The 12,658-nt window shown below is 44.7% G+C and overlaps 1 protein-coding gene across 3 annotated transcripts; it reads right to left on the reverse strand.

The window, feature by feature from the left end:
- Positions 1–4,476: 4,476 nt before the first annotated feature.
- UBE2A (ubiquitin conjugating enzyme E2 A) lies at positions 4,477–12,127 on the reverse strand (the record flags this gene model as incomplete). 3 transcript variants are annotated; one of them, XM_082004290.1, is made up of 6 exons in its annotated part: positions 4,477–4,605; positions 5,011–5,099; positions 6,140–6,229; positions 11,598–11,623; positions 11,742–11,822; positions 12,084–12,127. In XM_082004290.1, 6 exons carry the CDS (start codon positions 12,125–12,127, stop codon positions 4,477–4,479), a joined length of 459 nt encoding a protein of 152 aa, XP_081860416.1. The 3 variants fall into 3 exon arrangements, with proteins under 3 accessions (XP_081860416.1, XP_081860417.1, XP_081860415.1); XM_082004291.1 differs by lacking the exon at positions 6,140–6,229; XM_082004289.1 differs by having other exon boundaries at positions 11,742–12,112.
- Positions 12,128–12,658: the final 531 nt, after the last annotated feature.

Raw genomic sequence — 12,658 nt, forward strand, 5'->3', positions numbered from 1 at the left:
TAATTTCTGAAATGTTGTTAGACGTTTAGAACCGACCAAGTTCTGTTCAAGTATATTAGCACAACCCAAAAGCAGTAGTGCTGTTACTGTATGTGTCTTTGATATTACTTGTTCCTCCACATTTTAATAGTTTTGTAATAGCAAAAACACATGTCCAACGAGAAGGAATTTGACATCACTTAAAATCATAGTTTCTTTATTATTCTTGACCAAGGAAGGAGGAGAGAAAAAAAAAAAAGCTTTTTTTTTTTTAAAAAATAAAAATAAAAAGCAAAAGAAATGCAGTCTGGGGGAGTAAACCTGTATGTAAAGTTGGTATGAATGACAATAAAAATAAAGTTTTATTTCTGGAAAAAAACAGGATTTGTCACACTTTGTATTAAAAGTGTGAAAACTGCATTTATTCTTGAGAGAGAGGTGTATATATAGCAAGGTCTTGTCTCTGCTGTGTATGTATGTGGAGAGATGTCCTTAACCAGTTTAACAGTACAGTTTTATTAATAGATTTCTACCTTGAATCTCCCATACTGAGAATTACTGAATACACCTTGATCATCAGTGTTTCGGACTGAGGTAACTCCAGTGCATTTTTACCTTGGAGCACTGTGTGATGTGTCCAAGTACCACAGCAAAGTGTGAAATGTAAAAACTGGAGGTAAATGCAGAGCCCACGCTCAAAGATGCTTGTGTCACTTGGGGGGACTGTTACATAACTTATTTTTTTACTTTGAATATAAGTTCTTTAATCCTGAGCGAAATCAAATCTGTGCCTAATTGTTTCTCTGCTCCATTACTGTACCTGGGCTTATGTATGTCAAGGGTGATTCACAAGTAAATGTTCCAGTGTTGCTCTGAGGTGTGGTGTGAGTGTGGCGTCTCTCCAGGACTGGCACATGCTGCCGGGAGGCCGGAGCGCTCCTCTCCTTTCTGAGGAAGTGGACTCGGACTTCAGCCTGTGCCGTTCCACCAGCAGCACCCCAGGACAGTGCTTTATGAGCCTTGGGAGGAATGCTCGCTTCCTGCCTGGAAAACGTAGAGGTTAGGAATTGACCTTGGAAGAGCCAAGAGTGAGACGTCCCTAGAGATGCCGGGTTTTTTTTCTGTCACGAGTGGGGCCCGCTGATGATTCTTTAGTGTGAAGCCAGTGCTAATGAAGTATTTTTTTGTGTGTTCTCCAGTTGGCTTGTGTCTCACCTATTGCTTTTGGTTTTTTGCTGCCTATGTTTGCCTTTCCGTCTTTTTACATCATCCTCCAGGGTTTTTCCTACCTCCTGTTCTGTTTTCTTTTTAAATACTCTCAGTGCTGAGGAGAGGGTGGCTGACCTCTACTGATGAAGCAGGGTATCCTGGTGATGCGCAGTTAAGAGGCATTTTCATCCCCACAGTCTGCAAAGGAAGAGGCTGCCCTGGCAGGTAGGACCTGCTCAGGAAGAAGAGCAGGAGCATTCCCTCCTCTCTTTGCCTGGCTGGCTGGAGTACAGCTTCTGCTAGCTTGGACTTCTGAAGTAAATCATGCTGCGGCTGTCTGTGTAGAAAAATAATCCGGCATCTAATTCTGAAGGTGTGTTGGTTGTTTGGTCTTTGTGTGTGCAGTTTCCTCTCTCTGCTTCTGAAATCTGCTCTCAAGAACGCTGGGCTCTAGCAGATGGTGATGTAGGAGTGGAAGAAGCCTGGTACTTTCTAGGCAGATATTCCTGCAAGCAGGAGTGCAGCTCCAGCCTCAACTTGGATGTGCCCCAGGTCTTCAATGCTTGGTGATGCTGAGAAAGGCAGCAAGAGCACCACTGCAGTATTGGGGATGGGGAAGCACTGGCTAAACGTAACAGTACCTTGGCAGGGGTACATGCAACATGCATCTGTGCAAGGCGCTGCTGTTCCTGTCCTGGGTAACACCTGTGGCTCTGGGCCACCCATCTTTGCCAGCTGTCACCTTCCTGTCTTGCTAGTGGCTGCAGGTTTGGGTGTTAACCTGAGAGCTCAAGAGCTGCCAACCTCTCCATCTCCTTCTCTTTATGTAGCCATAAGCTTTCTGGAGAGCCAGTACATGGTTTAAAATTGTTAGTGGATGATGGCCTTAGCTAAGGGGTGTAAAGATGATGTGCAGCTCTGTGCTGCTCTTGCTTCTGGCTGCCTTAAGGGCCCACTCCATCCTGGTTTTTTTTTTCAGTGACTAGCAAGACACAAACCACCATGGAAGGACTGATATGAGGGCTGCTGCAACACAAGGAGGACCTGGGACCATTCAGAAAGATTCTGCTTGCAGTAGCTGGCAGCAATTGTTACAGCTGGTACAGGGATAAGACTTGTGGTTGGCTTCAGTCATCCCCTCAATGCAGGGCCGAGGTTGGCATTTTTTTGCACTGGTCTGTAACTTAGTGGGTACCACTAAGGCGCTCGTTGCTTGACTGGCTCCAACTGGGAAAGTCTTGCAGAGGGAATGCTTCAGAAACAAATGCCATTACCTGAGGCAGAGTGGCTTGCTCTGCCTGCTCCACACACACCTAAGCAGCTGCTGCACCCAGCTGGTACATGGGCCCAGTGAAGAGACTCTGTCTCCTTTAGGAAAACCAGCAGGTATACTTGGGGTAGGACTTCAGTGGTAGAAGGCTGTTCCATGTCAAAGGGCCTGTTTGGGGGTGTGAGCTGTTGTCACAGCAGGTAAAAATCCCAACTGATTGATTTTTTTGAAAGAGCCTGGTAGCTTTTTTGTGTAGAGCTGAGCAGCAGCACCAGTTTTTGTGATGTGTCAGTCATTTTAAATGCTGTTTTCCCCCCTCATAAGACAGGAGGAAAGTACGTACAATTCCTGTATCAATTGATTACTGAGCTCATTAAGTTGCTGTAACTAACTCATCATCATTTTTCATCAACAACAGTTCACTCACAGGTGTAACATGGTGCCAAGCTTCCTGCACATGCTTTTTCTGCAAAGCGTTGTGTCCATTTCTCCACCAGTGAGTGGATCCCGGCCTGCCTTTCCTCCTTCTTCTGGCTGGAAGGGCCAGGTTTATTATCCCAGTGCTACAATGGGCCCAGCTGCTGCTGCACGGAAGGTCAGGAAGGATTGCCCAGTCCTGCTGCAGGAGTCTACCTGGAGCTTGATCCCACAGCAGACAGTTAAAATAACCACAGTTCTACACCTCTTGCCTATTTATACAATAAGCACTAAGGTTACACTTTATTTACAACTTTTGAAAAATGTACAGTTTCTTACATGGGTTACTTGTGCAAAGTTAAACTTCTCAACTAACAGACCAATGTGCACACAAAAGACACTGGAACAGTGGACAACACAATTGTAGGTTTCATCCCACACTGCTGCTTAAGGTACTGTATCCAAAGGTACAAACTTAGCCTTACAAAAAAGGTGAGTCTGGACTTACAAATGTTTGGGGTTTTTTTTCTGTGTTGAAAAATTACTTTCATAAAACTGAAGGGAAACTAACTCAAGCATGCAGCAGTAGCTCGCACAAACCACACAGTAATCTACGAGGAGCAGAAACTGCAGAGTCTCACGTGCCTACCCCATACTTTACTAAAACTTTCCACAAGGCAAAGTTAGATCCCAAAGAACTTATCTTTCTCAGCTAAAGATAAGGGGCAGGAGAAAGACACTGAAGGAGAGTAATTCCACCACTGGAACACTCCAGCTTTTACCTCTTCCCTTAATGTGGAAGGTCTTTTGCTCAGAGTACCACAGGTCTACCTGGTTTTGTCCAGTAACGCCTCAGTGACAGGACTATAGAAACTTACTGAAGCAGTCTCTGTAGGCACATCCTTTAAAATAATAATTTAAAAAAAGGAGGGGTTGTTTCTCACCCTAAGCAAAGATTGAAGTACCACAACTGTAGTGATTTATGTATATCTGTACATAAATCTTGCATGTGCAGTGCAGAAGTAACTAGCATTCCACAGTCTTACTATATATTTGAATTGGAATCAATTTAAGAGTTGGGTTTTTCCCCATGAGTAAGAGGTTGATCAACCAATACAAAAGGGAAAGAAGAGGTTAGTTCTTCACTCAGTACTCACAAATGCAGTGGGGTCTAAACCAATAGTAGAGGTAAATGACCAGCCTGGACAGATCAGCACTTTAGTTAATATCAGTTAAAAAAATGTGTATGTATATAAACATCCCTTTTATCAAGCTACACATAAGCATCACTGTGTATAACACAATTACAATTAAAAGCTTAGTGTACACTACAGAAATGCACAATACTGCCCTAAGACTGGAGAGGGACAACAGAAAATGAGTTCAGCATCAGTAACTCTTTTGCAAGTAACCCAAGTACAGAACATTTGACTTCAAAGTGGGTGCTTTCTGATGTCCAAGGAGAAGAAGCTTCAGCAAGGGAGAGTGGCAACAGCACAACAGCTATTCTGCTTTCAAAGTAAATGCTAGGAGGAAAAAGATGCCTCAGACACTTTGTTTATTTTCCTCATCAACAGAGTGTTCATTTGCATCATCCTGGGTCAACAGTCACGCCAGCTCTGTTCTACTATTGCAGAGACCCGTTTTTCATATTCCCGCTTATTCTCTTGGTATAGCTGAGCTGCCTGGCTGTTTGCCGGACTGTTAGGATTTGGCTCATCCAATAGAGACTGTGCAAAGAGAAAAAAGATTCTTAGGCACTTGAAAGTATGCACAGTTTTCCAACATATTCCTTAAACTGCCCATACTAACAGGAACACAGAAGTTCATCTAGATACAGGTAAGCTACATTGCGTTACTCCAGTTGTAAGTTACTGGAAGCTTTCGCTATCAGTCGTACTCTTAACAGCGTAGGTGACTCTTTAGCTGACAGCCAAGCAGCACCATCGCTGGATGGGTCCCTTCAGTGACCACCTGCAGTCACTGCCTGGTCAATGTGCATCTGGGAAGTCTAGCCAATATCAAGGTATAGCTGCTATGCTGGCTAGTGGGGGTGGGGGGGATGTGCTTCCTTGAGCTATTTTTGTCAAAGCATCCTAATTTCATTCTGCTTTTTCACACAGAGTTCTTTTTACCTGTATGGATGTTAAGATGGAGGAGACATCGTAAGTAGGACTCCAACGATTCTGAAGAATATCCAGACATATACTACCATCTGCATAGACTAGAAAAGGTTCAAGAAGAACAGCTTAAAACAGAAGTTGTACAGCTACTCAGTTTTTTTCCCCAGCACTGCCTGATCCTGAAAACCTACATAGTGACAAACACTACAAAAGTCAATAGTGTCTGACAGACTTAAATCCAGCAAACAAGCCTGTAGGTAGGAAGAGGTGAAGCTTGTCACCAACAGCTGCCTGAGGTATTTAATCTCGACCCCTGCTTATTCTTCAACATCAAGCTTCTCTGTGATATTGCAACTACCAGTATGGAAAACCATGAATAGATTTTAAAGGCAAAAAAACAACCTAAGCTATGCACAAGCGAACCAAATAAAGCACACAAGCAACAAGCTGTTTACCCATAAGGTTCCCCCAGAAAGTATCTACAACAGTCAGTGCCTAGTCACCTTTCTGACAGCAGCTTTAGAAGAACCTTCCCTCAGTGCACTTTACCCACACATGCTTACTTGTGACATTTGAAAGTTTCTGGTATTTCTTCACAAAGCTAATATTTGTTTGGAGGCAAGGAATACATCTCTAACCTTTAACTACAAAGGAAGGGGACTAATTAAACAATCTTACTATCACTGGCTATAGTCAGAAACTAGCACTACATTTCAAGGTGCATCATTTTATTTCAAGGTATTAGAGGCATTTGGGGGAAGAACAGTGATAAAAGACAACTACATTCAGCAGTGTCATTATACTATGTATGCAATACGTATGGACAAAAGTCCAAGGCACTGCTATTTAAGTACAAAATATTATTCTGTAAGGTTTACAACGGCAGTTGAGAGAGAAGAGTGTCTCATCAATACTGCGCCATAACACCTTAAAGGTAAGAGGCTCCTTTTATTGTCCCTTTCATTTCAAGTCTGAGCACTGCTCCCATATTCATCCTTACCAAAACTACATGGAACCACACTGGAATTTTGCTAGCTTATTAGATAGTGGAAACTTTTATAATAAATAGACCTTTTTCTACTGCACTATAGCAAGCTGTAACTTAAAAAAAGAAAAAAAAAAGCATTGTGTAAGTACTTACCATTTGGATGAAACATTTTAGAAACAAATCTAACAGTAGGTGGCTTATTCGGATATTCTTCTGTGAATTCTATTGTAAGTTTGAAAGTTCCTGGAGTTGAGAGAGAGAGAGAAAGAGAGAGAAGTAACCTTTATTCAGAATGAATTTACACAAGGGATGAATAAGCAGCATCCCTCCACAAGCACAAACTGATACTGTCGTGCTCATCCATGCATGTTGGCTATGGAATACAGATTGCTCAGTCCCACAATGCTTCTTCTACTCACTTTGGAGTTAATCATTAACCCCTGAAGTCCTAGACAGTACTGGTACCAGAGTATCTCCTGTGACTTACTTTTATTGACAAAACCACCACCCCAGTCAAAGGGTTTGTGTAAGGAAATAAATCTGCCCTTGAGTTTTTCTTCCACAAAGCCTGATCCCAGTGCACTGTAAAAACAACACAAGTGGGTGTATAACCATCTGTGTAACAGGCTATCATTTAGTAAGTCACAAAGACTAGAATATGCTATCATGACAAGGAGCTTCTTACTCTTCTTTCCTCTTTAAATTTCAAAAAAATAATTTTTATCAATAACTGTAAGGTAATCTGGTCTTATTGTAGAAAAGTAGTATTGAAAGCAGCATCCAAATCGGACAGAAAGTCTGATCATTTATTTCACACTAACTACTCTTCCTTTGAGAAAGGCTGATTAAGCAAAACCAAAAAACTCTAGTTAAGTCCCAACCCAATCATTTTGACAGCCTGCACTGACGTAAGTTATTTTAGCCCTCCTCCTCAGGCTATGACAATCTAAGAATAAGAAGTCTGTCAACTACACTGCATAAATATGGGTCCAAGGGACAAAGCACTGCTAGTGATTCAGATCACTAACTAAGGAACTCTACATCATCCACTTCAAAACATGCAAGCTTCTCTTTACCGTGCTATCGCCTCAGACCAACCAATCTGGGAGGCAGTTTATGGAGTCCCTGGGTATGCCCGGTGAGAAACATCTAAAGCACCTTCGTATAAATATATAGCTCTCCTGTAAAAGGAATGTACCTTACAGTAACAGCTGTAATAAGCTGCCAGGGCAGATATATTACCTTTTTTGAAAAGACATTCTTACATATCAGTGCCAGGTTTCTTCCCCTCCAACCTCAGTGCAAATTAAAGCTCAGGGGCTCAGATATAAAGCTCATCCTTGCTTCCTACTGTGAGGGAGTTTTCCAGCACCAATATAATTAATGTATTCCTTTGTCTGGCAAACATGTGCCAACAACTGGTAGCCAGGGAACAGATTTTTCAACCCCTTTTCCTTTTTTTCAGATCAGCAAGGACCTGCAGTATTTCCCAGGGACTCCTTCCTTTATAAGGAGATGAGAAACTGTAACACTGAGTTGCAAGAAATAAAGGTCATTGCTTTGACATTCCAGTTCGCATATGAAGACACAGTACAGATGTTTCAGAGCTTTCTGTACAGCAGTGGAAAGTCTCAAGATCCTAAAAATAATTTTGTTCTTGTTCGTTTTTTATTAGCAGCCTAACAACATAAGAGCAGAGAGGCAACAGCATGCTATCTTACTGCAAAACAAGAGGAACAACAGTAGTATAGTTAAGATTGTTCAAATTAGCAGAAGCCTGCAGTGGGGCTTTCAAGCTTTACTCCTGCTAGTCCAGAAGCACAGAGCCAGACTGGAGATGAGTTTGAAAGCCAGCACTGGAAAGTTAGTAACAACTTCTACCAGCTGCAACCACCAGCTCAGAACTACCTTTCCTTCCCTACACGGTGACAATCCCAAGCAACATTGGACCTTTAGAATCGAATTCTTAAAAGAGATCTGATTATAAACCTGAAGAGACTCCCACCTCTCCCTGCCCCAGTTCTGGGTCTCAGTAGCCTCCATATGAGGTAGGTTCTTCTGTGGAAGAGTGACTAAGCAAGCAGTAGGCTGAAAACTGAGCACAAACCATCAAACAGTAGAGTTCAATAAGCATACTTGAGAAAATGAATGCTATTCCAGAACACTGATTGAAGTGGGAGTAGAGGGGACAGAGAAGATGGCCAATAAAGCAGTAACAAGGGTAGTTTGGTCTTAGAATCCATTTAAAACTACTGAAAGAAAGGGAAGCTATCTGTCCCACCAGGGACAGAACAGCATTACTTTTAACACAAATCTGAGCAAGTGGTTAGACAGCTTCCAGCTGGAGTATCTACCTACTCAAATTTCCAAGCCAAGACTGAGAGCAGCAACAGCTCTTTGAAAGAGCTCCACAGGAGGCAACACCTTGCTATTGCAGTTTATTAAAGGACAAATCCAGAGATTTGATGAACCAAAGTCGAAGGGCCACTCACACTGAAAGCCCACACAAATGAAACAGGTACCACAACACACACTGCTGGGGATGAGGCCTTCAGCGTCCAGTCTCTTCTGTCACTAATTTAAAAGCTTTCAAGTGATGTTCCTTGCAACTTACCCTGAACAGCCAATTTCAAAACATGAATTATCATATTCACTGTCATTATTGATATTAGGATCATCACTGATCTTAGGAGAACATGCTCTTTTCTCTCTTGTACTTACTCACCTTCCTGATCTGCTTCTACCTCAGGACATAAGACTCTCACATGGCTAACAGGGAGGCTTCTCCACGACCTGTACGCTGGCCCAAGTAACCCCCAGGTTCCTGCCAGGCCCTTCTCGCTGTAAGGAGTGAGAGCAGCCCCCTCTATTCCACCATCCATAAAGCAGGGACGATCTCTTCTTCTCCTGCATGAGGATACAGAATCCGTATTCCATATACGAGGAACAAACCCTACAGAAGGCAAATGCCTTGCTTTCTCTGTTCAAGCCTCCTGCACAATCACAGCAAGGCAGGATGCTACAATAGCTGTGTTACTTTAACCCTCTCCCAGCCAGGAATCCTGCACCAACCACAGTATCATCATCCAGTTTCAGAGAAACAGGTCTGAAGGACTGGGAGAGCTTGGGTTTCCATCACTGTGACAGCACTATCACTTCAGATGCTGCACACGTATAGATTCTTAGAAATATGGTAAAGGGCGGGATATTGGTGAAGGGCAGGATAAATATCCCCCGGGTCCTACTGCAGACACCTGCAATCGAATCCTCTTAAACCAGAAGACATAAGTTATGTTGCTGATCTAAATTAGTAGTTGCTCCTAGGCCAAGTCAGCCTGCGCACCAAGTTGTGAAAACACCCTCTGAAGTCTGGGGGCGGAGGGGAGGGAGGGTTGTTAGCTTTATTATGCTGCACAGCAAGTAAACAAACGTGTTTGAACTTAAGGTTTTCAGTTCAGACAAAGCTAAGAAACCTCAGAAGCTCAGACTGGAGAAGGGCTTCACCAGAATGAGGATAAAGAACAGTAATTCTCACAATATTGAGATTATTACACCTCTAGTTCAACTACAACAAAAATTCACAGGCTACTTTTCACAAGAACTAAGGTACCTGAAGTTTTACAGTATCACTAGGAAGCGACAGAGCTTAAAAAATGAAAATACAAAGCAACTTCTGAAGAACGTTGTCCTGCAAAGGCTTCAGGACAAGGATTACAGAGCTCCTGTGTACCTTTGACTCACAAGGGCCTGCAGAGTTACAAAACAAGCCCAAGCTAACAGCTCAATACTGTTAAATAAAAATTCCCTTGATTTTACCCACATTAAGCTAAACTGCATCTGAACTGTACTACCATTATCTGAACTGCGCTACTCTACTCACTTAATGGAAAAGCACAGCTGAGGCACTAACACACCCTTATCTCTAGGCGCCACTTAGTATTTGTTATCTAGCACAATGTAAGATATGTCCCAGAGAAAAGGAGATAAGCATATCCTGCAACACAGGACATATCTGTTTTCCTGAGCGCATACTGTGAAAACACGCACTTTGCTATGAAAAGAGCAATCCATCACAAACCAAGATTGCATTATTAGATCAACCAAAGCAGTAGGACAGCAGTAGCAGACTCAAGCATCTGTTTGAACTTCAAACTGCTGTGAGTGCAACATGTCCTAAGTATTTAAGATAAAGACACAATGCTGCCACAGTGGAAAGCACCGACAAAAATCAATGTCAGGGCTCTCAAAAGCAGTGTCCAACCTTCTGCAACTAAATGGAAATATATGGGAAAAAGCCTGCTAACCCCACACTGAGCTATAAGAGCCTGGACATGGAAACAACCTGCATTTCAGAACACTGCAAGGAGACGGCTTTCTGGCCCAAAGAGTGAATCCCTCTATTAGTGGCAGTGCACCAAGAACCTAAGGATCTCTAGCAACCGTCACAGAAGTTTAAGGGAGCCCTTCTTTAAGGTTTACAAGATGAGATAAGAGAATACATTTAATCTACCTGTTGTATTATGCTATGTTACAGAATAGTCAAGTTCTAAACATTAGACTCCTGAAGCAGCTACTATAGCAAGTTTCTTAACTAATCAAATACATTTTAAAAAGTAACTGGAGTCTTTGGAGTTTTCTTAGGCCTGATATTTAAAATCTTCACAGAAAAAAAAAAACAATCTGCAATTTACAGGCATACCCACAGGTGCTACCTCCGAGGATAAACAGAGACAAAGAAGTTAGCCAAGAACAACATAAGAGTTAAGGAATTTTTCCTATGCTTATGTCATGAGTCATGGAGATCTAGGATTAATTATAGCCTGCACTGAAAGTATCTTATTAAAATAAAAAAAAGCATCACCGATTTCAGTTAGACAGTATTTCATGCCTAACAAGTTTTCACAACGATGCTGAAGTATTCACACAGCATCAAGTAAAGTTATAAAAGACAGTAAAGCCAGACTGAAACTACTAGGACACAAGGGCCTATTTAGTCAGCTTTAAAATTAAAAAGTCCTTTTAACCTTTAACCCTGAATGATACCGACTGTAGCAGAGTGAAGTAGATGCTGAGAATAAAACTCAAAAAATCTGTTCTGAACCTCCTCAAACATTCAGTTGACGCATGTTGGGACTGACTTGCAAAACACTTCCAGCATCAGAAAAAAAACAGAACTCAAAACAAATTACAACTGTTCTATACCAGGTTTTTGACGATTCTCCAAACCCGAGTGTCCCTAAAAACATGATCCAGGGTTCAACAGAAAAGCTTGGAGATCCTTAAAACGGTATGTTAAATTAGGCTTAGGATAGTCAGATGTAGCAATTACAAGCAAGCCCCTACAAGCTAATTTGTATGTTTCTGTAAATCAACATAATCTAAACCTACAGCACTTCCTCAGAGTAGCATTAAAAAAAAAAAAAAAAAAAGACACAGACGTAAGTCCAGCGTACGGATGTGTGGTTATGTGAATATGCACCCATGCCCCTTCTCCATCCCCAAGCCCACACCTGTTGCCAAGCCCACGGCAGCGACACACCACAGCCATGACAAACTGCAGCGGTTTGCCCCGAGAAAGCCAAACACCTGGGTCGCAAGTAGCCGCACTTACCGTCCTCGAAAGGGGTCCCCTCGGGCCTGGAGGGAAGAAGCAGAGCACAGCGTTACCCCACGGGCAGCCCAGCTCTGAGCCCCCCAGGAGGCAGAGCGGCGGCAGCTCCGCGGCCTGCCGCCCCCGGCCCCCCGCCCGACTCACCCGAAGATGACGGCGTTCCACACCATGATGTTGTTCTCGGAGGGGGCTCCGCTCACCCCGGCCGGGGGATCCTCCTGCAGCCTGCGGGTCACAGAGAGGGCTAAGGCGCCGGCCCCGCCGCCCCTGCGCACTTCGCGTAACCCAGGCAGGCAGGTAGCTACACGCCCCTGCGCAAACAGCGTAACCCGCAGGCAGATAGCGTCGACCGGCGCTACGCAATCAGCGGAGCGCGCCCTACCCCGCCGCCATGTTGTGCTGCCCCCCTCCTCCCCCGGTAGAGCCGGGCCCACCGTCCTCCTCCCGCCTGCCCTCCCCCCTCCCCTCAGCCGGCGGCCTCGGTACCTCTTGAAGTCCCGCATGAGGCGCCTACGGGCCGGAGTGGACATGGCGGGCTCAGGGTTATAGATCACTCATACACTATCAGAGGGAGCACGGGGCGCCCAAAGACGGCGGCGGCAGCGAGCTCCGACTGAGGCAACGGCAGCGCTGACGAACAGGAGCGATCGCGGCCCCTACCACTGAGACGGACGCGGGGGGGGGGGGGGGAGCCTGGGCTGCACCGACTCCTGCGCCGGCTGCCGGGCGATCCCGGGATGTACCAACAGCGCGGGGAGAGGGGGGCGGGCCCGGATGTCGCTGAGCCCTCCCCCCCCCCGCCCAGCCTCTACCACTGCGCTGCGGGGGCGAGGGGCGGTGCCTAATACGGGGGAAGTAGGGGGGGCTCTACCAACGGCTGCGACGGACGGGGGTGGGACGTGGCCGGTGGCGTCACGGCGGGAGGGCGGACCCGTTTCTCTCCGGGGAAATGGCGGTATGTGGGGGCCGCCCAGCTGCAGTGGCGTCGCTGTCGCTCGGTACCGGCAGGAGTCGTCTTGCCTCTTCACCTGTGTCGTGGTTTAACCCCAACCGGCAACCAA

Source organism: Phaethon aethereus (assembly GCF_964289735.1).
Source record: "Phaethon aethereus genome assembly, chromosome: 10".
Taxonomy (NCBI): domain Eukaryota; kingdom Metazoa; phylum Chordata; class Aves; order Phaethontiformes; family Phaethontidae; genus Phaethon; species Phaethon aethereus.